This window comes from Mugil cephalus, chromosome 4 (genome assembly GCF_022458985.1).
Source record: "Mugil cephalus isolate CIBA_MC_2020 chromosome 4, CIBA_Mcephalus_1.1, whole genome shotgun sequence".
NCBI classification, from domain to species: Eukaryota; Metazoa; Chordata; class Actinopteri; order Mugiliformes; family Mugilidae; genus Mugil; species Mugil cephalus.
The window spans coordinates 5,358,421-5,386,348 of record NC_061773.1 but is presented as its reverse complement, the minus strand read 5'-3'; the positions used below and the strand labels follow the sequence as shown (position 1 = coordinate 5,386,348).

The window sequence follows — 27,928 nt, the reverse complement described above, 5'->3', positions numbered from 1 at the left end:
ACGTCATAACCAGTAAACTATAACCAGTAACCAGTCATAACCAGTTAAACATGACATTTGTGATGGTTACTTTGTGCTGTTTGCAGGCTCCAAGGCCGCTCCTGTTGGGATCGGCAGCAAACCAGGAGGCATAGGCAGTGCTGCAGCTGGCCAGCCTCCCGCTGAAGGGGATAACGTTATTACCAAAATCCTTCAAGGAGGGGCAGCAGAGCAGGCGGGAAAACTGGGAGATGGTACAGTCATGAATTAATGTTTGATGGAGATCTTGTTTGTTTAGCTGAAGTGTTATTAATGTCTTTTAGTATGTGTTCTAATACCTGTCAATATCTCAAAAAAAAAGTGGGCATTTCAGGGTTCTGGGTTGTCTCCTTATGTTTGCTGTTTTCGTCCTTGTAGCTTTGTCTGGCCTTGGGAAGAAGTTCACTTCATTTTGGTGAACTAGAGAAAGGTGAGTGAAATGAGGGCTTTTAAATAATAGAGTTACTAGCATACACCATCTTTTAGTTTTGCTTTTGGCATACAAAGAACAGGTGAAAGCCAAAAACGACGTATTGCTTTTTTGATAAATAGGTGTGCTTATTACTTTTTTCTAGGACATCCAGAGCTGACGTGAGAGGGATTGGTTGCTTTTGTACTGGAAAACCTATGAAACTGCATTGAATACATTTTATATAAAAGATTAAATACATGGCAAGCGAGTGAGTGCATCAGTGAGTATGGATACTATTCATTTTTCTATTTTTTTTTTCTGAGATCATCAATGTCTTATTAAATATTGTGTCACCTGCCCCACTGAGCAGTGAATATTTAATTATGTCTCCATTCACTTTTGTGAAACTGATGCAGCAACTTGTTACCCAGTTGATCACTTCTGATAAATTCAGCTTTACCTCATTAGTTTAGTTTTATTTGGTACACTAGCATACCAAGCGACAAAAATGTAAAAAAAAAATTTAAAAAATTTGCTCTTGCATTGTGATTAATGTATTGAGTGTTCTATCGGCTGTATATTTACATAGATTAGCATAGGCCGTGTCTGCATAATGAGAAGACTCAAGTGAAGTGATGACTCATTAAATGCTGTGATTGTACATTTGAACTGAATCACTATACCTTTCCTGTACCCCAAATTACTGAACAGAGCTGGAATCAAAGGATGCCTTGTCAGCACTGAATTCCCCAGACATGGGTCCATGATTGTGAAGTGAATTAAATAAGGGTGATCGCTTCGTCAGCGCAGTGTTAGAAGACATGAGGGCTGAAAGTAAGTGGATGCTATGACAGAACTACAGTCCCAGAATGATTATTATGGAGACCTCATTAGTTACAGACTAACAAATTAAAGCTAAATTATTCTTGATTTGATTTTCATCGGTTATGTTTTTATTTATTTATTTATTTCTACCTTTTTTTCTCATTAGTTCACTATTGCATCAGGCCAGATATTTAAAGCCACAGTTCACTTGAACTTAGCACTGCAGAGGTGAGAGGCCAAAGCCAAGAATAAAGGAGGCTGGCACTATTATGGTTTACCTTCTGAGTCTACACACCTCGCAGTAATCTCGGCCAAGCGACACTGGGCTATAATTAGCCTGAGAAAGCTAACTGTGGCTTTGCTTTAATGTCACACACGCAAAGACACAGAGAGACAAGAGCACATGATGCCAGACACAATCATGACTCATGTTAAGCATCGTTCATTACACGCTAGAATGGACTAATGAACTAATTCTGCTCAATGGAGCACAGAAGTGCAAATAAAGCGGATTTCAATGCACTTTCTTCAGCTTCTATCAGAACACACGCTGTGACTTGTGTGGGGGAAGTTGAAGTGCATTCGAACGAAATGCATTCAGTTGTCTCTCTTTCTAGGGTGACATTTAGATTAATATCAGAAGTCATGTAAATCATTTCTCTCTGTGGCTTGTCAGAGGACTCAGAGGGGAAATGTAGAGATAAACCAGACTCAGTGGCTCAGTGGATTACTGCTGGTACCAGCAGGGCTGTGATAGGCTGGAGTATCCTGTGAAGTGGGAGGGGGCAGGCTGATCATGTGACATGATCATAGCAGAAGGCTTCGCTCTGTGTTTGTATGTGATATCATGGCTTTTATAAAAAGTTTTAAAACGTTTTTTTTAATAGTTGTTGTTTTTTTTCATACTGGCTTACTTCATCTGACAGTATTGACACTTAATTAAATTAAATCTGTTTTAGTAAATTTGATGTTGACTTACATTTGCAATGATTCAGTGTTTGCCAACATTCACATCTGGTTTGTCTTTGTTTCAGGAGGACAGTGGTCAATAATGAGGATGTGATGAACTGGAGAGAGGGGGATGGGGGACACGAGTCCTACTTCCCCTTGTCTTCTAGAGAAACCTCCCGGGATCTGTGTGACTGTAAAAGCCTTGCTAACTGAGGCAGGTGGATATGATCGGAGAAATTTAGCAGGTTTTTCCATGCATGCCCCCACCCCAGCCCTTTCAAACAGCTCAATAAAGGAAGCCTCAGAACGCCCTCTACAGGGATTTCAATGCAACGCGACTCATGTCTGAGGAGTTCTCACCTCGCAGGGATATTTGATTCTAGACCGATGCCTTTGGATTGAAAAAAAAAAAAAAAAAAATAGATTTCATAGGTTTTCCTTTTACCAAAGCTACTGACCTTAGCCCACAATGACACCGCGTATCCAGAGCAGACAAGGCGTATCACGGCAATGACAACCAACCTGATAACTCCACTATTATCCTTGAATGCTTGGTTTCTCTGATCTCTACAATACATTCCAGTATAGGGAATTTGACCCTTTCTTTGAATGTGTTTTCCTTTTTCCCGCTTTTCGTTGCAATGTCTACAGAATGCAATGTGTTAAACGTGGACATGAGAATGCACGCACAAATGAAAAACTGAAGAAAAGAAAAAAAAAGCCCATATCAGTACCTTTTCACCACCTATAAGATGCCGCTAGTCATTAGCTGTAGGTTTTTAGGGAAGGGAATTACTACCAGTGTGCCCACACGTGTGAGATCTTCACACAGACGAGAGGACCAAACGAAAGAGTGGCTACGGCTCTTTATTAGCCATCGCAAAGCCATCGTTATAGTCAGCTCCAGAGCCTTCTGGGACTTTATCCTTTTTATCGATTTCTCTCATCTCTTAGTTTCTTTTCATTTTTGCCTGATATTCACTGAATGGAAGAGCCTTATTCAGTACCGTTTTTACTTGTATACCTCATTTGTTTTAAAAATGTCCATATCATCATGCATTTCTTTTTACACTGTATACTATTGTATGTACATAAAACAAATCAGAGATCTAATTATGTAAATTTGTCACTTGTGTATTTAATGAATCACTTTCCAGTGACTTTCTTTTTTTGTTGTTATGTGTTTTTCTTTGGTAAAACTTTATATTTTTCACTTTTTATTTGTTGAAATCTCTGTTTTCTTGCATCGAATAATTTGCTTATTGATTTTTTAAAAGCAATAGCATGCAGAAAATGGTATATAGCACAATGGTATAAATGTTGTTTAAATTAGTGATGGGAAATATCAAACACTTCTGTCAATAAATAGCTGTAATACAATTTGTCAGAGGGTTTACAACCACACAGTACCATGTACAGACATGCATGATATGTGCAGATGCATAAGAGCATGCGGACAGGTACGAAACACACTCACACACACTCTCTCTCTTTATCTCTTGCAAATATGTACACTTAACGCATACTGTACACATTACACACTTTGCATCCTAGTTACACATCAGAGCCAAGGTTAACTGAGTTGTCACCTACCAGACCTGACAGCCTCCTGCTGATAGATGAGGTTACAATTCACGAACAAGATGATCTCACTAACAAGCTGGGCCCACTGCCTCTATTCGTGCAAACACACACATGCATACAGATACAAGAGAGGACGAAAGCAATTATCAATTCAAATGTTCTATGCAATGACTCATTTTGAACCTGGAAGTGATTCAGCCTAAAAGGAAAAAAAAAAAAAAAACGTTTATTATCATCATTGTACTCACAAGAAAAATTACTGAAATTATGAACGAGAATAGTAAAAAAAAAGAAAAAAGAAAAAAGAGAAGTACTGAAAATGTTTTTACTTAGCAACTTGTCTGTATGAATTTGAATATTGAATATTGAACTAGAATTGTTTTTATTTTCGTGGCATGTTTTGATCCCTCACTCCCCGCACGGGGGGGAAACTTGTTGCCAAAGGGTAAACTGTGTAGACTGTCGGTTTTGAATGTCCACCATCATGTTGCTTTGAAGCATGGGTTTGCTTGGCTTTGTCTGGCTGTTTGTAAGCCCTCATTCAGTTTTTGTGCATTTTGGCTGACCTGGGCTCCTCAGTGTTTGGCTTGCAGTGACTGTCTGTGCTGCTATAAACCTGTGATACAGATGGTCAGCACTCCTCATTAATACGTGTCAATGTACATAGTGGGTGTCCGTGTAACCTGTGGGGTGAATGGAATGCTTCTATTGGATATCTCATTGTTGATTAACCCACTCAGCAGCAAAGCCATTGGAAAGGTGCATGATTCGACCTTATATTCTTGAAAGTTGTACCTGAATTTAAAAAGGTAAGGCATGATTTCACCAAGGTTTGCCTAATGAACCTTGACTTTCACTGGCCAGTGTAGAGAATATTAATGAGTAAAATGTTCAGCCAGTCATTCACTAATCAGGGCATGTCATTCTGAAAGCACAAGCCTGACTGGTAGCACTTACTGCTTGACGAACCGATGGAATACGAAGGTTGTGTAACAGTGCCTCTAACTGATGAGCGTAAGATCTGTACCAAAACAGGGGGGAGAGGCTATCTGGTCCATGTGAGGGGCACGAGACAAAGCAGTCTTCGGTGCAGCCATCCGGATTAACGGAAAGACAGACAGACACATTCTCACATTCTTACTGTAAATACCAGTTCATTCTTCTGTACAGCTTTTCAGTTTTCAGTACGGCTGTCATGTGCATCCCCATGCCGTATTTGTTGCCAATTTTTTGTGTATAAAAAGAATATTTATTATCACAATGAGGATGATGATGAAACTAATGATGATGACTATTATTATTATTACTGCATAAGCATAGTGTATGTGGCTGACTTGTATTGACTGTTTACAACAGTGGAACAAATCTCGTATTCAGAAACATATCCGGTCCGTGTAGAGTTTCTATACATATTGTATTTGTAAAACAAGAAGAAAAAACCTCCTTGGCAATTGCAGAGTGTAGAATGCCTTTGTCAGACAACCAGGAGGTCTTCAGTTTGGTGGATATGATCTGCACGCTGATGAAAGGGAAGCAGAGTCGGAGGGGGGACGGGGAACGAAACAAAAACTCTGGAAAATGTCATTCACTGTTGTAAGTGCAATGGGCAAAATGTCAGTCGTGTATCCATTGTGAAACCTTGTGTTCTATTCAGTGTATTCCTGTAAACAGATAGAGTAAAATTTTGGTGCATCATGTCAAGTAATGTGATTAATGAAAATATTGACCCTGCAATTTCCAAACCGAGAAAAGAATAAAAAGAAAAGGAATATATTGTGATCGGTGTCTGCAGTCTCTGTGTGAGCGTGTGAGTCACCGGTGTCCGTGCAGTGCTCGTGAAGACACTTAGTTTCAGTAAGTTGTGTAGCGGGTTTCCTGCTGACAGAGGAATGATCGGGAATAACATCTCGAAGGCAACGAGGCTGCTTCAGATAAGGCCGTGCGTTACGCGTCGAGGCAGAGATGACTTATCCCAGTGTGGGTGGTGGAGAGGCAGAAGCAGAAGTGTGAGGAGAGAAGTGTTCGCCAATGCAAAGGGAGAGAGGGAGGTGTGAGTGTGTGAGTGTGCGTGACTGAATGTGAGTGTGTCAGAACAAGCAATAGACATCATACAGTGTCTCTATTCCTTGTATTGTCCATACAAATAAAAACTGTGTGATAAAGGTGTTTTAGTATTTGAAGTTGCAGAGTTCTCATGCTTCTTTTGTGTCTTCGTAGTCTTTCATAGTTCCTAGTGATTTTATTGTCTTTCCTGGGCTTTTACTGTACTCTGTAGCCCATTGAGATTTTTAAATGAGAAGTGCTTTATAAGTAAAATGTATTATTATTTACTATTATTAAAATACTAGTGGTACTTGTTTATATAGCAACAAATAGAGTTGGAACAGGAACGGAAATTGCACTTTGAAAGAAGCATAAAAAAGACATTTATTTCAGTGGGCTGCTTACGTACTCACTCCATGAAGGTGTTCTGGATGTTTAGTGTGTCCACGGACACAATGTGAAAAACTATGTTCTACAGTTATGAAACTGAAATGTGCATCATCTTACTATGAAGCCAGGACCAGCCACATCTGCAGATCTTGACTGCCCTCAGCTGGCTTGGCTCAGAATTGGAAGCCACCAATCAGAGCCACTGAACTAAGTTTTAGGGTTTAAATTCATATTTGCACAGCGTGAAAATAAATAAGCAACAGGTAAAATCCATTTTTAGAGATAATGGAGGAAAAAAGTAGTTTTCTCAGATTGTTAAATAAACAGAGAAGAAGAAGAAAGAAAACAGCTTACATCACATATCCTCTAAAGGTTACGATATGAGCAGAACCTTGGAGAAATGTTTGCTGACATTCAAACTAATCTTCAACTTTCTATAATGTGAAGTCAAACGGCCACAAACTAAATTAAGGCGTCAGCTGTGTGAGGACTATTGACCCCACTGCATCGTATCATAGCTGACAAAAGATTTATGCTGGCAGTATTCCAGCACAAAGCAAACAAAGGACACCATCTGAGAGATATTCTGGGAAATGTATGTCTTCCACACTGAAAACACCACTGAAATTTCTCTATCAGCCGAGATGAGACATCAATAAGAGCTTTAACTGCAAAATCTTTATTATTGTTCCCAATAGCCACGTCTACAGCACTGATGCCCAATCTAGGTCCATCTAACAGAGCGTATTAACATCATACTAATACACCATACAGCTGAGCCTCTTCCTCATACTTGGTGGGAGCTCATTTTATTTTTGTTTCACAGCACTGTTTCTTCCAGGCCTTTCTGAGCAGGTGAATGCTGGTATACAGTGGGTTGATTAATGGTCTGTTATTATTTTCCTCAGTTATAGATCACTTGACCTGGATGTCCTCATATTAAGGGCAGAAATGTTAAGTCATTAAACTGTAATTGGTGCGCTCACATTCTTCCATTTCCTGGAATCCACGTCTGTGAGAATTAACCATTTCCTAACACGGGCAATGACCTCAGAGGAATATAGTGCATGACTCATCCTCGAGTGACGGGAAGTAAGACACACGGGGGTAGAGGCAGAGCGTGACCAGGAGCAAGGTCCACTCATCCCACAAATGAGTTATTTGTCATTGTTACAATCAGCGTGTAGCCACAGATTACCGGCACGGAGACTTGAAATGAAACTGACTCACTGGGTGATGTGATTATTTGATGAATGACCTGAAACCCATCAGGTGAACAGAGCGCCGCGTCCTTTTCTGTGTCTGTGAATAAACCTTTCTGAGAAACTACTAGCGATTCTTACAAGTGATTAACAAGATCAGTCCTAAATATGCCCAGATCCATCAGGCTGTGGGGCAGAATGACAAATTAATGGAGCTGAGGGAGATCTGGCAGACAAGGTTGGTCTCCCTCGCCCGTCACTCGCGCAGTCTCTGTCTGCTTGCTGCTGGGAAAAGACTGGATTATAAATATGCGATACTTTCATCATGAAATAATCATTCTCCGTGCCTTCACGCCTTCCAGAGGGTTTGTTTGTCTTCTGGTGTCGCCTCTAATCAAAAAAGTACAAAAAAACAAAACAAACATCAATAACATGGAATTAAAATCATGTCTCAGCAGAAGAAAAATAGCCAAACACACAGGGAGTCAGAGTGGACTTTACCCCAGCCAGTCAGAAATAATGTTAGTTTTATTATTTAGGATTTAAAGAATGGGACTTGAAACTAAATGTCCTTTGAGAGCTCAGTGGTAATAGTTACTTCACTCCTTGATGTAAGGAAATGGTTCAAGGAACCACTGAAGCTTAATAAATCTTCCACTAATACAAAAAACTGAAATTCACATTTCTCTCAAATGTATTGACATTTCTGAGCCTTGCAGGTTGTGTTTCATGTTCCCACTTTTCTTATTTCATGTTAAATCCCTGTCACTTCCATGGCAGCGTTGTTGTAACACACTCCTCTCTCCAGTAAACCACACAGGTTTCCCTTAGACCACATACAGTTAGCTATTATTAGCTAACTATTATACCATCATACAAATACTGTACAGATTTTATTTTTTTATTTTATTAAGCATCTTATTGTAAGTCTGTGTTTCCATTTTTATCTTCATTCAAATTGGTGGCAGTGTGCTAAACACGGTCGTACATGTAATCCCTTTATTGATGATTGTTCAGTGTCACAAAATGGAGTAAAACACAAATCATTATTAACCTGAGCTCTAGTTAACATAATCAGGAGTGTTATTTGGACCAAAAACCTGCAATTTCACAGAAAGAAAACAAGAATATATTATTATTCGAGAAGCTGCCAACAGGAAATAATTTCCTTACATTCTTAAGTTAATTGTAAGGGTAACTTTTTCAAACTGCCTAATCATTGAAGAGGAGCTCTGGTCAGTGTCTCTGTGTGTGGCGAAATAAAGGAATGACTCATTTAAACAGAATTTTTCAGTAAACGGATAAACATTTTTAAATCCATATTATTTTATGTTATTTCCCATGGAACAGAACATCCTGATTTGTTATGCAGTCATATTGTTTTTATTGCTATTTTTTTTTGTGAACCTGTATTGTCCCATGTAAATTGTCCACGATGAAAATACTCCTGACTGTTGTCACATGTTGGTGTGTGGACAGTTTGTTGACATTCACTGAGAGCACTCAGCTAAAGTATAATTTGGATATATTCAGACATGCACAAAATGTTCGCACACCATTTACAAATGGAAAGTTCTGTCAGCGCCACACAAACAACACGGCTGCACAGAAAAAACCGAAGCCTCTTTACGGGGCAAGCAAATCTGAAATCTGACGTGCTGTGTGTTATGTGGATATTTTAATGGAAATATAAGTGGAACACAGAGGAAAATACATCGACTGGAGCATGATGTCATACCGTTCTGCTTTTTCCCGTTTCTTGTTAATGTACAACCTCATACAGCCTATGCACGTGAAAAACGAAACGGAAATGTGAGCGAGAAGTGTGAGACAGACAAAATTTGTGTGTTTGTGTGCTCACGATGCTGAATTGCTGATGCCTCTCCTTTGGGCCCTGTCAAGCGCACTTAGTGTCAGTGGTTACAATGCAAAAATGTGAGAAAGCCCCTGTAATTCCAAGAGAAATCCTGCAGAGCTATTGGTTCAAACACCTGTGAAGGACGCACTCACCCCATAGTGAAATCACAGTGTACAATGTCATGAGTTGGGATTGATTTATGCTGCAACAGGGGTTTTACATTCAGAGCTACTCGCAGGATTTGTGGTTACCCTCAGGCAAATATGATTTATAGTAGTGCCAGGCAGAATACAGAAGAGGAGCTGCTCGTTCATGGTTTTATAAAAGACCACAGCTCTGCTTTATCGGTTGTATTATTCTTCACTCTGTTTGATTTTAAAACAGAGACTAACTGAGTTATGAACTGTATTCATACTTTAAAGGGGGAGTTGTCAAGAGGTCTCCAGGCCGCCTGTCGAAACAACACAATGCTAAGGATATATTTATGTACAGAAGTAACTGTAAAACCTGTATAAAGCAACAAAAGGGGTCTGGCTTTACACTGATCAGGCATAACATTATGATGTGTGTGGTAAAAGGATGTTGTTAGTGGGTGACTTTAGGTCCTTTGTGTTGAGGGGAGGGGCCTCTGTGGATCATCCCACAGATACTTGATCAGTTTGTATCTAGTGAGTTTGGAGGCCAGGTCAACACCTTGTGCTGTTCCTAAACTGTTTTTGTGTGTGTCTGTGTCAGGCTGCATTCTGCTGGGGATGGCTGCTGGCATAAATTAGTGTCATTGCTTTGAGGTGGGGGTGTCTTGTCTGGTCTAGGTTGGTGCTACATGTCTAACATCCACATAAATGCCAGGTCCAAAAGTTTCCCAGCAGGACACTGAATTGTTACAAAATGGTCAAAGTTATTTACTTCTCCTGTCAGTTTTAATGTTATACCGGATCAGTGTACATGTGCTCAGTACTTCAACATGTTAGTAAAAGTATATAATTTGACCAATGTTGCCTTGTTACATTTTCTTTATCATTTATGCTTTGTTAAATTGAAACTATTATAATTTAATGTAAAAGGTAACTGATCAGGCAGAAAATCCTCTCCTCCAATATGCCTGTAGTTATTCCTTTAATTTTAGATCTTGATCATTGAATTATGTAATCCAGTGCTAAAAATATTGATTATTATTATTTTATCCCTATGACAGACAGGTATATTCTACAACAATAAGTCAAGAGTGCTTCCATGTGCATGAGCACCGTCTCCATATGAAAGTATCTATTTCAGCTCGTGCACACTTGATCCACTCTTTAATACGATGATGTTGTTTCTTCTGCTCAGCCAGAACAAAATAACTGGATCAGATGAGCAGGAGTGAGAAATTACATAACAGACGGCATCCAAAGAGGCATATACAGACTTTATTGCTCAAAGTTGAGTCTGCCAAGCTCATGCTAGGATCAGCAGACTCCTGCACCATCCCGGGTCAAACCCAGTACCACTACTCTGTGCTGTGTAGAGTCCATTTACTTTTCATTAATATTAAAGTGGGTGAACTGATAAGTGGCAGCCGTCTAGTGGTTACTAGTGGCACTGCTACAGGGGACACATCAAAAACCAACAGTTCACATCAGTTTAATATATACACCGCTCAGGCATAACATTATGACCATTAAAATAACATGTGACAAGACAATGTGCTAGGAAAGTTCTGGACCTGGGATTTATGTGGATGTTAGATGATGTAAAAGGTGCCACCCACCTAGACCAGACCAGGGACCTTCACCCCACAGGAATGACACTCCTTGATGGCAGCACATACGGGACACCCTCAAAAGGCGTGTGTCCTTTTCTTGATGAGTCAAAACTGTTTTGGAGGCACAAAAGAGACCTACACACTATTGTGTAGCCTTAGCAATAGGTCTCATTTGTGCCAACAACAAGGAAAAATGCTTGATCACAGTCTTGAAAACTGTAAAAAGAAAAACAGTCATAACACTGTTGAATTTGGAGCTGGGAAGTAAATATACACCAAAAGAAGGTGGGGGGCAAATGAAGGTGCAATAATATGGAAGGAAAAACATTGATATGAATGAGATGTAATTATTTTGATTGGTGATTTATATCATTAAGCACTGGCACATTTGTCTCAGAACATCTCAATGCTTTCCGTTGTTTACGCAACATTTGATTGCACTTAGCAAGACAGTAAACCAGCTGCTCTATCTGACCCCTTCTCCCACCGCTATCTTTCAGTTACACCATTACATTTTCATGCTTTTTGGATGGACCCACAGGGTGGGAGGAGGGGCTGCCTGATAGTCTAAGTTCAGGGCAAAATCAACTCATCAAACAGTGACGCATACAGGTTAACTAATCACATTTAAATGTGGGTGGCTCCTGTATGTACACCACGGTGTTTATTGTCACCTGTAGACTTAAAGGTCGGAGCAATTAGGGCTACGGCAAGAAATGTGCAAGACCCTGCCCCGAAAAAAAAAGACCGAACAAATAAATCAGACGTGTTCTGCTGATGTGAGCGGACAAGGCCAATGATTCCCATTTAGCGCCAAGATGATGTGAAATTCAGCGCAGGCCGCTCTCCGCATCTCATCCGCCCATCCCCTCCTGCCAGCTGCCACTTGCAGTAGTGGTGATGCTGCTCCCTGGTGTGTAGAGGAGGAGAGAGAGCGTGTCCGCTGCCCAATGACAGCGCAGGATGCTGAGAGAGGCTGCTGGGTTGAATGGAGGCGACAAGATGCCGTCTAGAGCGGCGAAGGAGAGGAATTAACATCGTCAAAGGTACATTTGTCTCTTTTATTTTACACCACCCCACTCCTCACCGTAGAAGCATTGGCTCTGGCAATGCGTAAAGTGTACATCCGTGTTATCTTTTTCGAGCGTTTTTTTTTTTGTGATTGTGTGTGCGTTTAAAAACCCATCCCGTGCTCGTTGATTGCATGGACACAGCCAGTCAGTGCTCACTTGATAGCAGGGAATTTGCATTTTAAAAGCTGTGTTGGGGAGATGGAGCAGCGCCGTATTTCAAAATAAAGGTTTCGGTCGGCTTCCCACACGGAGGGTAAGACTAATATTTCATTGGTGTATTCAGGTGCTCGACGCACGCCACGCTGGGGCCATCGAAGATGTAGGCCCAATGAGCTGTCAAATGCTCGGTCGTGCCTTCCTATGCTGCATCAAATGTAATTCGGCTCTCGCACCGGGAACCAGGAGGCATGCGTTTTTAATTGAGACCGTTGGTCTGTGGAGGTGATCTCAACGTTTCACGTGTTTCGCCGACAAATCCTCCCTTTGTACCATTAAGCACCGAGATTGAGCTGCCTGGTGATCTGGCCATTTCTCATTCAGTCAGCCTAGCATGGAAGTCAGTGGGAGTCATGGGGGCGTCAAGGCTCTGTAGTAGAATACCTGATGAGGAGGCTGCATGTGTTGCACTCATCCAAATAGAGCTGCACCAAGCTCAACCTGCCGGCAGCCTTCTTCCTTCACATGAATTATAAACTATTAGCCACCCATAGCCTATTACAGGCTATTTATAGAGTAAAAAGTGTCCTTCTTTGTCTCCACTGTCCTCCACTGACGTGTGGCCTGACCTCAATAGTCCATTACCATAACCGAAGATCCCTATAGTTCTAACTAGGCCTCTTCTTCACCACAATTTGGGCTATTTGAGCATAAGAACACAACAATACCCGCATGCCGCCTTTCATAATGTCATGATTGCCTAATAGAAGACAGCCCGCCTGACCACACAGATGGCCTGTGGCGAAAGCTTTGTTTCAGAACATCTGTATCCTCTCCTCAGTTTCTGCACCAGCGCTCTCTGAATTGCCAGTGATAATTTCTTCATTGGCCTGCCTGTAAACTGACTGACATCTATTAATGCATTGACATACAACAGATTTTCTCATTTAAGCGTCTCTGGTAAAGTTGGCCACAGAGTGTGGGTGGGGGTGAAGGTTTTCAGTTGGCCTTCTGTCCTGGCATGGCTTTTGGTCCTCCCATATCATCACTGTTTCTGCAATAATATGATACTCTCTAATTGCACTTTGGCCATCTCTTTGTCCAGCTTTCTCAGCAATGTGCCTGGGGGCGCAGGGGTGGCATCCTCTGATGTAGATAAGACAAATGCTGCTTGACTCAACCTTTTAAATTAAGTGTTTTTGCTCTGATTTATGCTGCTGTGCGTTCAGGTGTTAATTCCATTTCATTTTTATTTGAACGAATCACCTCATTTCTGTAACTTGGGTTTTCTCCTGGTGCAGCTTTAAATGATCTGATCAATCCACATGGATGTACACTATGCGGGCACTTTGTAAAATCTGTGACTGTGGCACATACATGTGTCTTGCCTTTAGGTGGATGGAAAAAACAATACAATCCCAATGTTCACGATGCAATCAATTACCTTACCTGCAGCAAGTGGGACCAGCAGAGCGTGTTCAATTTAGATGTCTTTAGTTTTGAGTGGGCTTCCAAGTAGGCTTTACTTCAACGCTCGTCTTCATCCCAATGCAGTTTTCCTCCGAGAAAAATCAGTCATTTATTTTGGACAGTGTGTGTCTTTGTTAGGTGGCTGACAGCGATGGTTTACAGGACAAATAAGGAAGGACGTGTAACTAAGGTGTCGCTGGAATCGAGTGTTGCGGTCCCACAGTGCACACCCGAGATCACTGGCACACAGTTTTCCTCACCTTTCCCTAAGTCACGCTGCACAGTTTTGCTGTAATTAATGCTAACATCTGTTCCATAACTGAATCATAGCTGTTCTTGAATGGCAGAGCTTGCAGACACAATGTTTCACAGATGTTTCCAAGGAGAGATAAGGCAGCAAATAGGCCAGAGAATCACTGCCTGAATCACCGGTGCATCAGCGGAGACACGGAAAAAGTCTTTAAAAAAAATGACGGCAACATATGCCAAAATGTAGAAAATGAGGGAAAATCCTAACACACACTGACTCGAAGATGTCTCCATGGATATTTTGTTTGACACCGCAGTACATGCTCGACCCCGGCCACTGACTCATCAGACTATATACAGCATGCAGACATCTTTAATTTATTAAAAGAGCTTTTTTCTTGTTTTTGTTTCCTCATCCTGTTGGTGAATAATATTGTGTTTCTAAAAAACAACTTGACTTCGCAGACATGCTGTAGCAAGCTGACCACCGGAGATAACAGTGCCAGTGTCTGCTGTGCACATGTCTGCCTGTTTCAAATCTGAATTTAATTTGCCAGTGTCTCATGGAGTAAACAAAGAAAAAAAGAGGCCTATTTTGCACCATTTAATTCAATTAGATTTGCTCTCCTGTGTCATATTTGTACAGTCCCACCCCATTTGTAGACACCTGTTACTTCATTTTACGGGCAGAGAGTAATTGTCTTGTTTGACCTCCTGTGTTGAGCCGCAGTGGTCACCCATGGCCTGTAGTGTTGCCTCACAGATGATGCTTCACTGAGGGTCCCTGTCACCCAAAATGTTACTGACTTCATACACTGTGGAGACCTGTTGGTAAATGTTTCTCTGTACCGCGAGTTGTTGTTTCACGTGCCCCTCAAAGTAAAAGGAAAAATATGAATGAAGCAAATAAAAAAAGATGGTGAAATAAACCCTAAAGACTTTAAGGAGGCCCCGGAGACACCCAGAACCTTCTGCAACACACATAATCTATATTTGGCCCCAGGGTTTTTTTTTTCCACAGACCTTTTGGAAACATATTCTACCTTTATGTCAGACGACTGAGGTGCTTTATCTGTGTTAGCCCAGACATAGTCACCATGGCAACTGGGCCTGAGTAGCAAGTGTCACCCAAAGAGAGAAAGCGCCTCAGTTCGCTTTGATGGAAGAGTCTCATTTTGATTTTACTCACTGTCTGTCCGATAATTATTCAGCACCAGGATGTCTGTGACGTTAACAGTCACTGTCGTCAGCCTTTGTTGTTAAACAGGTTCCTTTATTTTACCCAGAAATGTCCACCGTGGTGTATTAATGACGTTATCTAATAAGGGTTACCTCGAAGTTTGAATAAATCATAGACTGTGATGGATCTTGGGATATATTTAAGCTACAGATGGCACGAAATGGCACAGCCATTATTACATCATTAAAAATTAAGTCTCTCATGTCCTTTTTTCCGAGTTAGCAAGCAGGATGTGCTTTATTTAAAATTTCATAGATTATTTCAATTCTAATTAAATCTTCAGTGAGGAAATCTGATTTGATACGTTCCCATGGTAAAGCATTTATTGTGATTATTGTATTTTTCTATAATTTATTTCTTTAAATAATAGGAAATGTGTATAAAAATGTGTACTGAATTGTCAGTTCATTAGTTTCATTAGCTGAGGTGCTGGTTTGTGGTACTATTGAACTGTACTGTGTTGTACCGACATGTGTTTCCATTATTTTGACAAGCCCAGTGTAGTCAGAAAGCTTTGCTAAATAATAGAAACGCTTCTTTGTTTAATTCAGTCCAGTTCAACAGCACTACAAACTCTACCTTCCAAAATCATTGTCCAGTTATGTTACCACATTTCCTATGCAGTCAAGGACTGTCGTATCAGACTGCACTTATTCTCAGTAGTGTACTTAATGTTTTGTCTAGTGAATTTAAAGAAGAAATAAAATCCGTACCAGTGGCAGACCAGTCAAAGGCACACTCAGTCCCGGACTCTGCGGTTTCTTACTGTGAACTGCCCAATGTCAGTGGTTATTAAATGATGTGTATACAAGATAGTACAATGCTACAGAGCCTTCTTTACTTCATATGCCATGGGCCTGAATATACTAACCGTCCTTTATAGCTGACATTTATTTCTTTTTGTTGCAGCCATTGCATTGCTTGGTGCAGCATGATGTTCTATACAGATGTAATCTAGTGCTGCGCATCCAGATAACAGAACACTGTTTCTGTCTGTAGCTGGTGAGATGTTTTTTTTTAGGCAAACAAACCGATAAAGCTAAGTCCCTTTTCTCCCAGAAGAAACAGCTGATCAGCTGTGGATCGCACCGACAAAAGCTGCTAATTGGGTCTGTGCTGCACAGCATTACTGGAGGCACAGAATCCAAAACAAAACTAATAACTGGTTACTTTGAAATGGATACTGTACATTACGACAGTTAAGCCTTATATATGTATATATTGTATGTTTCTGGCAGATTTATTAAATACACACACACACACACACACACACACACACACACACACACACACACATATATTTCACATCTAATATAATTGCTCCCTCTGAGACAAAGCAATTAACCATCCTCAAGCTATACAGTAAAATATGCTATTGCTCCAGCCTTTTCATTAGTTTATTATTTAGCTGATACACTGTGAAGTTGTAAAGTTGTCAAGGCTGTATCTTCAACATTAATGGGATTTACTAAAGAAAAGTATTGGCCATTAACAAATGGCAGGAAATTCCTGCTTGCGGCCGTTTCAGATCGAATCTGCATAAGCTGGAACAGCTGATGTTGACTCATAGAGTCTTAAAGCAAACTGAACAGATCCGTTTCCTGTCGTTAGCCCTGACGTGAAAGAAAATTGTAGTTTATTTTTGTGTACGTATTGTTTTGCTGTGCGTGCAGCCTGATACGAACAGTTATTTATCTCACAGAGGCTTCTCTCCTTGTTTCCTCAGATATGGCTTTCAGGTGCTCCGCGTATTCAGGCATGAAAGACGACGCCCATGTTCATTTCTAAGAGGCAGAGCAGTCTGATTTCAGCACGCCGCTGTTAAGGACCCTCTGCTGGCTCCCCGCTGAATCACAGGACATGTACGGCAGTGCAAGAGCTGTAGGCCATGTAGAGAGCAGCCCCGTACGGTCCCCGCGCCTGCCAAGGTCCCCCAGACTGGGCCATCGCAGGGCGAACAGCGGGAGCGGGGGTGGTTCGGGGGGCAAGACGCTCTCCATGGAGAACATCCAGTCCCTCAACGCTGCCTATGCTACGTCGGGGCCCATGTACCTCAGCGACCATGAGGGCGTGGGCTCCACTGCCACCTACCCAAAAGGCACTATGACTCTGGGTCGAGCCACCAGCCGGGCCATGTACGGGGGCCGCGTCACAGCCATGGGCAGCAGTCCCAATATCGCTTCTGTGGGGCTGCCTCATGGTGACCTGCTGTCTTACAGTGACCTGGGCTCACTCTCCATGCTGCACCCCCACCACCACCAGGGGGTGCCCTCTGCTCTGTTGAGGCAGGCGGTGCGGGGCAGTGGGGGGGAGCTGCTGGAGATGCAGGCCCAGCTCAGGGATATGCAGAGGGAGAATGAGATGCTGCGACGGGAGCTTGACCTGAAGGACAGTAAGTTGGGATCTTCCACCAACAGCATCAAGAGCTTCTGGAGCCCTGAACTGAAGAAGGAGAGGATAATGAGGAAAGAGGAGGCGGCTCGAACATCCATCCTTAAAGAACAGATGAGAGTCACTCATGAGGAGAACCAGGTGAGATCAGCCCTCTAAGCTCTCATAATCCACTCATTACTGCAGTGACTTTCAGTCGCTACTTGTCTGTTGTCTTTACGTTTTTTTTTCCAAGTACTGTTCTTTTTGATCTGGCTCGGCTTTCACCACGCTCTCCTCTGCAACACAGACCACAGTCACCCTCAGTCTAAGAATTCAGAGAATGATTGCAATCAGTCATGGTTTTTTATTTATTTTTTTTCAATACTTGTGGAAACCTTTCTGGAAAGAGTCTTTTTGCCCACATAAATATTTAAGACACTCGCTCCTCGCCGAGTACTCCAGTGCAGAATCGATGTCACTTCAGCCACAGGAAATACAAAACCCCTTTTATCTACTTTCGACAGTATAGTGGAAATCTGAGCTTGCAGCTGTTGGTGATGAAAAGTGAAAAGCTTGACGGCTCTGCCAACAGGTGATTTGAACTTTCTGTACAACATTGCTTAATTTAAGCTTATTTTCAAAGGTTCAGCATGTTGCCCCTGGAGGGGAACGTGTCAAAGGTTTCTTCTTTTTTTTTTTTTTTTTTTTTTTTTGCTTGCGTCAGTATGTGGGTGTAGTCATGGCCCAGTTAAATCAGTTACTGACAAGAGTAGGCACAAGTCCCAGAGACAAAATGTCAAGGACACTTAAACACTCTTTGTCTATATTACCCTCTCGCTGTCTCTCTGCATTCTGCTACCTTTCCTTTATGTACTCTGACTTTGATCATGTCTTATACTGTTTAACTCCGTTCTACACTGCGTTCAGTGCTACAGCCGGTCTCCCGACCAAACAATAACGATAATTAAATAATAGCTGTAATTGTCTATTTAACGAACCTCTTTGTACTGGGCATCAGACATATAAAACCTGCTGAACATTACTTACAGCGCTTTCATTGAGTATGAAAAATGCTGTCTGTGAGTGCCCCTAACGAATTCACTGTAAAACCTCAATTGCTTGATTGCCACTGTAAGCTGACTCATTGTGCAGGCAGAGCGTTTGCATATAAACCTTTTAGTTTAGTTGGATATGTCAGCTGCGAGGAAAAGTGCATGACACCCTGATGAAGATTGTGGAATAGATCGATGTATTGCTTGACTGACTAGATTGAGCTGTACAGTATTTTTTTTTTTCTTTCTCCCTCCGAGGCAGACATGATGCAGCAAATTGAGCGACGCCTCGAGCGCTGCAAAGGCTAAATTTTTACCAGCCAGTTGTGGTCTTTGCGCTGGTCTGTCTGCAGTTCTGTCTGTCCGTTGGGGTGATCTCCTCAGACACCGAGGCCACTCATTACTCAGAGCGGCAGACGCTGTCACTCCACCCTTCAAGGTCATAGCAGGATGCCATTAGTGGGCGACGCCACATGAGACCTGTCTGTCTGCGCATCTGCTTGAATTTGCGTACAAGAGCCGCACTTTCTAAAAGTAAAAAGCATGTGACCTGCCTGACTTGACTCCTTGGAGTTAAAGGAGCGTGCAGTTTGTCAGACTGTGGCTGAAGCAGTGTCATGCTGCTGAATGGAGGGATGCCTCAGGTTACAGCGATCCATAAAAAGGGGCCCACTCTACATACTTTGATTCTTTAATATCTTTATGATTCGTTTAGTGTTTGGGAGAAGAATGTGCCTGTTCAAGCTAAACCAACACAGTCAGTGCCCGCACCGGCGCCATTAATCATTTCTTATTCTGGATATTAGATGCCTTTAAATTCTCACAGTAAATCCTTGTATATATTTTTAGCTTGGCTTCGTGCACAGTGGGAGCTGAGGGCTTTCGTGCTTTTGTGCTAAGTACAAAGAAAGGACTCTTCTTTCATCTTCAGCTTTGTCCGGTGATCTGGCTCTGCGCTGGTGATATTTATATCCTCCTGGTAGGGTTCATTAATGAAGTATGTCAGCTAATAAAAGGCAGATGTGCCTCGTTACTATAATTGGTCTCTGCTATCTTGATTCCTGGGCTACGAGGCGTCCTTACGTAACTGTGTACTTATGGTGGGATGGTTTGGTCACACCCACTGGGCTTGTTGAGAGGCTGACTGAGGAGCAAATTGCCTCATTAATAATGGAGTAATTTCAAGCCAATCATTACATCTGTCTTGTAGCACCCCTCACAAGTGCATCAGGTGCCTCGGGCCTCTATTAGCTTGAGCAAATGCCATGCATTATTTATCTTGTGAAAATTAAGATCTGGGAAATTCGGCTTCTTTCTGCAACATATTTGGAAAACCGTTCCGACGCTAGAGTTTGCCTTTCATCAGCTTCGTGAAGCACAGACTCTTGAGTGAAATACCAACCGTAGCCTGCAGAGCTTTAATCAAGACAGTTGATGGTCATGACTAGAGGTAATGATTAGCCCAGAACTGTTTCATGCATTTTTAATGTACTGTGCAGCAGGATCAGGCTGTTAAAACGCTGTTTGACTTGAATTCCGCCATTTTTTTTAAAATAAAAAAATAAAAAATTGTCTTGCTGAGGCTGGACAAGAGCCGCTGGAGGCAAGTGTGTGAGCTAGAGCATACCATATCTGACTGAGTCATGACCACTGCTGCTCAGCCACCCAGTCAGCCCTCATCAACGCATTCCCCCAAACTAGGCTGAGCGTCCCAGATCACAACAACTCAGATATGACATGTTTTTTTTTTGTTTTACTACTGAAATCTGCCAATCGCAACGTAGTGTTGGTATCATTAAAGGTGTGAACAGGATGGGAGGGTTGAGTCTCACCAAAATGTGCTGGAGGTTTATCATATCCGTCAATCCATAATGTGTGTGGGAGAGATAGAGTCACACTTACTGGTTCGTTCGTATGATTCATAGCTCAGGGGCGCACGCCGCAGTCTACATTAATGCAGCGCGTTGACTTTATACTTATCTCTATTCAGTCGGCAGCAAGCAAGCTTGCGGAAGTCATACATATGATGAGCGAATGTGTTAATGTTTTTGCCAGCGCCGTGACATGCTGAGCTCATGTGGACACAGGAAGTATCACATGAATAGTCAGTTTGGCTCCTTCTCGTGGCAACCTCTCCCCATCTGAGCTCACAAGATGGCTGCTGCCTCATTCAGATGACAGGAAGGTGTTGAAAGGAAAAATCTCTCCCTCCACATTTTATGTGGAGAAGATGAGATGGAAATGCAGAGAAGCAGGGGAATGTTTACAGAGAGCAGAGCTGGTGAGATTAAGATGGGTGTAGGGGACGGAAGAACAAAGCAAAGGGGATAAAACGCGTTACAGTCTGCTGGTGTCGTTTCATCCAGAGTAACAAGTTTAGATTTGGATCAGAGCAACACACACACAGTGCGGAAATGCCCAACATAACGTTTAATTAAGGCTAAGATAATTAAAATGTCTTTTAGCCAACAAATATGATCTGTAATTTAATTTTACGTTTTAGGAAACTTCCCTAAACAGCACCAGAAACCCTGTGTAACATCACATTAGTGTTAGGAAATGTCACAATTTGATTCTGTAGTCTGTAGTCAAAGATTTATCACAGATACAATATAATATATTCTGCTTATGAATCTTTTCAGTGTTGAACTCAAGATAAATTAATGCAGTGACTTGTTTCTTTGTTCCTTGTGGTTTGGAGCTCCTGCTGTCAGCTTCAGAGAGCTTCCCCAAAGCCCACAATACACTCAGATGCTTACTTAAATTAGTGTAACGTAACTCTTAGACTGGGTCCTGTTTTCTCTGAACATTGTCTGAATAAAAGACGTTAATGAAATTCTAACCTGAATCACATTCATTTGTTGCGTTTTACCTCATCGTCACTGCTGAGGCTGTGCATCACTGTTTTGCATTAGTATGCAGCAAAAGATTGAATACGTAATATTAAATCAACTGGATGTGATTCTTGGCACATATTCCAACGGGTGGGCTAATGCTAATACAATCAGTGTTACTCTTTGGGGCTTACCTTTCAACTCTATCCTCTCTGTTAAAAGCACAAAAGCAAAAGCACAATAAATGAACAATTATATGTGTGTGTGTATATATATATATATATATATATATATATATATATATGCTAGTCACATCTAGTGAAATGTTCTTGTTATAGTCATATGATTCACCATTATGACATTTATTATTCCAGGATTAAACAGGTATGGGAATCAAAACGTGATAAGTCCATGTTCATTGTTAATCGTTAGACCTGGGATCAGACCTCAAAGTGACCAGAACTAGCTCAAAGTGTCACCTCTTTGAGCCTTTAAATATGTAAATGTGTGAACGTAACCTTCTCAGAAACACTCAAGCAAGACTAAAGATAAGTACGTAAGATAACAGTCTTTGAACTGAATGAGGATGGAGAAACACACACTAGTTGACTGCTCCTGACTATGAAGAGAACTTAAATTATTTTTGTAGGTGAAATACATATTACATATACATATTTTTAAAAGGACAAACAAACAAAAATATAAGTAAAGATGGACTACTCCTGTGTGCCGTGACTCTCAGGTTTCTAGAATCACGCCACACTCTGACTGTCTTATAGCTGAGTGGAGATGCAGCGTTTGCTGGCATGGTGTGGGTGTAATTGTGTATTGTCAGCCATCACGACACACAGCACACAGATTAGGAATGTAGTGAGCAGTCAGCCGCTCAGCGCTTTGGAGCTGTCCGTCTGTCAGATACACCTACTTTCTCTTACGTACATGCACCAATCAGACATAACATTATGAACAACTAATATTGTGTAGGTCTCACATGTGCCTCCAAAAGTTGTGACTCATCAGAGAATGGACACGGACGTTCTGAGGGTGTCCTTGATCAGTTTTTTTTTTTTTTTGTTTTCTTTGAGTTGTTCCTAAACTGTTTTTGTGTGTTTGTGTGTCAGGCTGCATCCTGATGTCATTGCTATGGGGTGGGGGTGTGTGCTCTGGTCTAGGTGGGTGCTACATGTCTAAGTAACATTCACATGAATGCCAGGTCCAAAAGTTTCCCAGTAGAACAGTGCATCACAAGATGGTAACTGTTGCTTACTTCTCCTGTCAGTGGTTTTAATGTTTTGGCTAATCGATGCACACAGTATACTCCACACACAGCAACACACCGCCCATAAGGGGAATTGTCCATGTACAGCCTTGTTAAGGGACTGAATGACACTGAAGATAATGTTTCATTTTCTGAATGCTAATTGGTTACATTCAGTCTGGTGTGCGACTGCTTGGGATGTGGTGATGTTTAAGATGGTAAATGAATGGTTAGTGTTAGCTTCAAGTCGATCACTTGCTTATTTCATTAACGTTGTTCAGCCAGAGCCAGCTCTACAAATGTATTTAAGCGATCTTTCCTCTTACTAGCACCACTAGTAGGGCAATATTTTCACTTAACTGTGAAACAGACATTTGTAAAAAATAACAGAATCTGGCGATATGTCCGTTGTAGCTCTCTGAAGTATTTCCTGTTTCTGCACTAGAAGATTTCTGACAGCCAGTTACCCCCGGCTGCACCAGGTGTCAGGTAGTGAAGGGTGCACTGTACTGTAGCTCCACACCTCATATCTGCTTCACCCTGGTGACGCCTCTGGAAGCCATTTTTATTAAAAAAAAAAAAAAAAAAAAATGCAGCAAAAGAGAACCCTTCCCAAGAGACAGGTTGACCACAACGTCTATATCTGCTGAGTCATGTCTGACTCACAGGAACTGCTACAGTGACGTGGGGATTCGGGGGGAATGGCCATATACAATTTTTTAAACCCACAGTGCAATTATGCAAATGGACCGTTGGACTGGCTCCTGCAGTTTAGTTCCAGGACGGCAGGTTATTGATCAGGGAAGAGAGAAGGAGAAGAAATGAGGAGGGATAGGAGAGAGAAGATATGAGGAGAAAGAAAAATGACGGGTTTAAATGTAAGGATTTATCCTCTACGTGTTTACAAGTCATGAGGGAAACCAGTTGTTTTTCTATCTTATTACAGCCATCTTGCTTCTATCTAAAAATGGTAAAGAAAATGTATTACTAAAGTGTCTTCTGTGAAGGGGGGCTGCTTTCAACAGAGTCTGTTGAAGGTTTGGATAGTGTACAGATTGTAAGGGATGACAGTAGGATGGTCAGCATGTGACAGCGTGTACTTGAAATCAATGGATGGCACTGGGTGTGAAGACGAGTGCAGAACCAAATGGCACCGACTGACTCACAGAAGGGAGTGTGACCCAAACTGTTGTTTGCAGGCAGCGGGGAATTCCTCTGCTAACACAAACACTGCCCCCTGGTGGTTGGAAGAGAACAATACAATACTAAGTACGTTCACACAGGATCCTGTCACTTCAGTGCTGAAGTAAGCGGCGAGGAAAGGGGATTTACTTATTATGCATCGTGTTTATATTTGAGCGGTTTTTATTATGTTCTAAATTGGTGCTGCCACTAATAATCGCAATTCACAGTGAATTAGAAATTAAATGAAATTGATCTTATATTGTTTATTATCACATAACAGAAAAAAACAGCAGTGATCCAATATTGATATTTCAGAAGCTGGAACCAAATAATGCTTTAGAAAATCTCCGAAAGATTGCAATTTAATTTTCTATGGATCAGCTAATCAGAGCTCTGCACATACTCATCTCCTTATTTTCTGATCATTATTACAGTACTACTAATTTTATTAAACTCCTTCTAAGTCTACTACTATGACTACTGCAACTAATAATAAGTCAAGGTTCAGAGTTTTTTTTTGTTTGTTCGTTTTTTTTGTCTGTTTGTTTTCGTTTTTAAATTAAAACAATTTCAAATAATCATCTCTTTCCAGAAAGGTCATTACGACAAACTTAGATTTTGTCTGTGCAAATATTTTTTCATGGCAGACATTTTGACTTTTGACATCAGAAAAAAAAACACAGGTGAATTTAAAATATGTACCACAGTGTTATTAAAGTGGTTAAAGGAAAGGAAAAGGTCGACTATGAATAAACTGTTCTACTGACTGAAGGCTGTAGACTGATAAACTGGCAGCTTTCATTTTAAATTCCAGCTGTTTTTTGTTGATCATCCGTCTCTGTTGCATCAAGCTCTGACGCTCTGTTTTCACCATACATTTGTTTTTCTGTTCATTCTGCCCATGCTCTGCAGCTGCTGGATGCCAGGAGAACCAAGGTTTGTCCCTATGTTTGCACCACGTGCTGTGTGCACAACATAGAGTCACCTTCAGTGTGGCGTGTATTTTCAGACACCTGGCAGTCCCTTTGCACCGTGCAACCTCTTCTCCTATCAATCCCGTAACCTCCCGGAGAATTGTTTTCAGCTGTTCAGTCGTTATTCTTGTCCCCTATGAACAGTCGTGTGTTTACCCATAAAACAGTGATGAGTAATTATGTCAAGCCGAACCCGTCTGGTGTCCCATCCTCCTATCCTGTTGTATCACAAATCCTACTGTACGATCCCCGACTGCCTGTAACGTTGGTTTGTTTTCGGTGAACAAAGCTGTTCCTGCTCCTTCAAATCCTCTGTGTGCAATTTTCTGGACATAGATTGATCTGTGTTTCTCTTTCTCAGTCTGCTGGGGCGACTTTTCAAAAGGCAAACCAAGCAGAAGTTCAATCTGTGACAGAAACTTGGCCCCGACGTAACTCCCCTAAACCCAGAACTAACATCCCCACAAAAAAAAAAAACAACAAAAAAAAAAAAAACAGAAAGTGTGCTGTGCTTAATAGTTTGTGTTTTCACTTTATTTTACTGTGGATACACAAATTCACAGAGATGCTGTACTTTATTACACATCTGGATGGTTTGCCCCTACAATGTAGAAATAAAGTAGCTTCTGCTTATTCATTTCATATTTTTTTCCCACTCATACTGAAGGCTCATGTGACTAATCATAAGCTTTTCTGGCCTGTACTTGAACAGGAGCCATTATTAGTGTCCAGGCCTCTCGGTGTGAGCGTCCAAGAGCAAAGACATACGGTGTTCCCCAAACTACGACCAAATAAAATAATCTGTGCAGCAGCTGTGATTTGCCTCAGGCTTTATTATATTTTCTCTAAAGGTAGTCAGATTGTCATATTTTAGTCTGTCATTCTGTCATCAGTTGTTTAGCCTAAGGTAAGTTGTGTGCCCCCCCACAATTGACCTTGTGCAGCATTAATCCATAGACCTGTGTTCAAAAGCATTTCAGTTTATTTTTCTATGTGTGTTTTAAACCCCATGTGTAGTGTAATCATGAAAACACGTTGCACTGTGTGCTACTTCAAAAATGAGTTTCAGTAATTGTTGAGTCTCTGCGTGTGCATACGCCCGTGTGTTTTTGTGTGTGCTCATCAGCATCTCCAGATGACCATCCAGGCTCTGCAGGATGAGCTGCGCACACAGCGGGACCTCAACCACCTGTTGCAGCAGGAGAGCGGGAATCGCTCGGGCTCCGAGCATTTCACCACCATCGAGCTGACCGAGGAGAACTTCCGCCGTCTGCAGGCCGAACATGACAGGCAGGCCAAGGAGCTCTTCTTGCTGAGAAAGACCCTGGAGGAGATGGAGCTGAGGATTGAAACCCAGAAACAAACGCTTGGAGCCCGAGATGAGTCCATTAAGAAGCTGCTGGAGATGCTGCAGAGCAAGGGGCTGCCCCCCGGGCCGGGCAGGATGTCTGAGGAGGAGGAGCAGGAGAGAGCCAGACGCATTGCTGAGGCGGAGGCCCAGCTCGGGCACCTGGAGGTCATTCTGGATCAAAAGGAGAAGGAGAACATCCATCTGCGAGAGGTAATCTTTGATCAGGATCATGTTCGTGTGGATTCAATATATTTCAGGTCAAACTGTGTTTTTTTATGTTCTCGTCAGTAGATGGCAGTGCAGAGCGTCACAAAATCAATACATTCTTCTCGGCTTCCTTACTTGTGCCATATTGATTATGTAATCCATAAAGCTGCAGAGCACATCAGTTGCATAAAACATTTTGCATAACATTTTCTATTCTGTTTTAATACATTTGCTGTCAGTAGACAGAACAATTAATTTTGCTGTTCTGATGCACAGTGTTGTGTTTTTCCTTTAAGGAACTGCACAGAAGAAATCAGCTGCACCAGGATCCAAGCAAAACCAAGGCCCTGCAGACCATCATAGAGATGAAAGTAAGAGCTTGGTTCACATACAGCAGTATTATTTTATTTTATTTTTTGTTTAAAACCACATGCTGTGTAAGTGCAATGACAGGCTTTCACACGCCACTGTTGTGTTAACCACTGCACGTCTGAACGGGGGCCTTTTGCCAGTGTGTGTTCTGCAGAATCTATTGTTGTCATTGTGATCCTCAGCAGCTGAGTCAATCGTCGACTCACTCTCACGTCTCTCACACACAGACATGCAGACACACCGCATCCGTTCACAAAGCGGCTGTTTAAACATAAACAAGAATCAATAATGCTGTTCAACATTTCAGCTATTGTGGCAGCGGCAGGAGGGGCAGGCTGCCCTGCCAAACTGTAACTCGCAGGTTTCATGACAAGCGGTGACAAATTTTTCTCAGTTATTAGCTCTTTAACAGACTGTCTGCAAACATCACAGGCTCTATCACTTCAATCTCATTTTGGCAAAGATGGCTGTTGTTCAGAACCAGGAGCTGCTTTGTTTCTGGTTTTCATATACGTTTCACGAATGCATATGCACAAAATTGTTCATTTAAATAATTTACACATATGTAAAATAGCTTCAGTGAAGCACGGGAACAAGCGGTAGAAGAATATGTAGAGTTTTCTCGTTCTCATCTTCTATAACCGCCTGTCCTCTAGAGGGCGTCGGGGGGGCTGGAGTATGTAGAGTTTTATTAAAGTTTAAAGTTTATGGTAAAATTTAAAAGGCATTGAAATACTGGGATGATATTGAGAGAAAGGAATTGACTGCAGCTTTAGAGGCCCCGCCCAACACTATCATGATGGATGTCTTTTAAAATTCAAAATATTAAATACATGCATTCTCCATTCTCATCTCAGATAGTTTAGTATTTGCAATGCAAATATGCTCATATTTTTTATTTATTTTATTTATTTTTATTTTTTTTACCAAGAGTTAAAATGTCTCTTCAGATCGACACTTGGTGTAGAGCAGCTGGAGATAGCACCAAACATATCAGGAGCATCCAGCTACTGAACCACTGTAAGCACCACCAGCCTCACTGCAGAGGCCTGACATCACTTCCTCAAAATAAATCATGACATCATCGCTGAGCTGACATAGCCCCTA

At 41.6% G+C, this 27,928-nt stretch overlaps 2 protein-coding genes across 10 annotated transcripts in view; both read left to right on the top strand.

The window, feature by feature from the left end:
* Positions 1-5,569, top strand: part of bsnb (bassoon (presynaptic cytomatrix protein) b) — a 63,094-nt gene extending 57,525 nt beyond the window's left edge. For all 3 annotated transcript variants that reach the window (XM_047582441.1, XM_047582440.1, XM_047582439.1), the window contains exons 9-13: positions 87-233; positions 397-448; positions 594-710; positions 1,142-1,264; positions 2,290-5,569. In XM_047582441.1, the coding sequence (XP_047438397.1) occupies positions 87-233; positions 397-437 (188 nt within the window). In that variant the 3' untranslated portion in view covers positions 438-448; positions 594-710; positions 1,142-1,264; positions 2,290-5,569. The remainder of the gene's footprint in view (positions 1-86; positions 234-396; positions 449-593; positions 711-1,141; positions 1,265-2,289) is intronic.
* Positions 5,570-11,918: 6,349 nt separating this feature from the next.
* erc2 (ELKS/RAB6-interacting/CAST family member 2) overlaps positions 11,919-27,928 on the top strand; it is a 31,933-nt gene continuing 15,923 nt past the window's right edge. For 5 of the 7 annotated variants that reach the window (XM_047582425.1, XM_047582427.1, XM_047582426.1 and 2 more), the window contains exons 1-5: positions 11,919-12,073; positions 16,942-17,747; positions 24,830-24,853; positions 26,018-26,452; positions 26,746-26,820. In XM_047582425.1, coding sequence (XP_047438381.1) covers positions 17,076-17,747; positions 24,830-24,853; positions 26,018-26,452; positions 26,746-26,820 — 1,206 coding nt within the window. In that variant the 5' untranslated portion in view covers positions 11,919-12,073; positions 16,942-17,075. The remainder of the gene's footprint in view (positions 12,074-16,941; positions 17,748-24,829; positions 24,854-26,017; positions 26,453-26,745; positions 26,821-27,928) is intronic. The other 2 variants (XM_047582428.1, XM_047582424.1) reach the window with 1 other exon arrangement.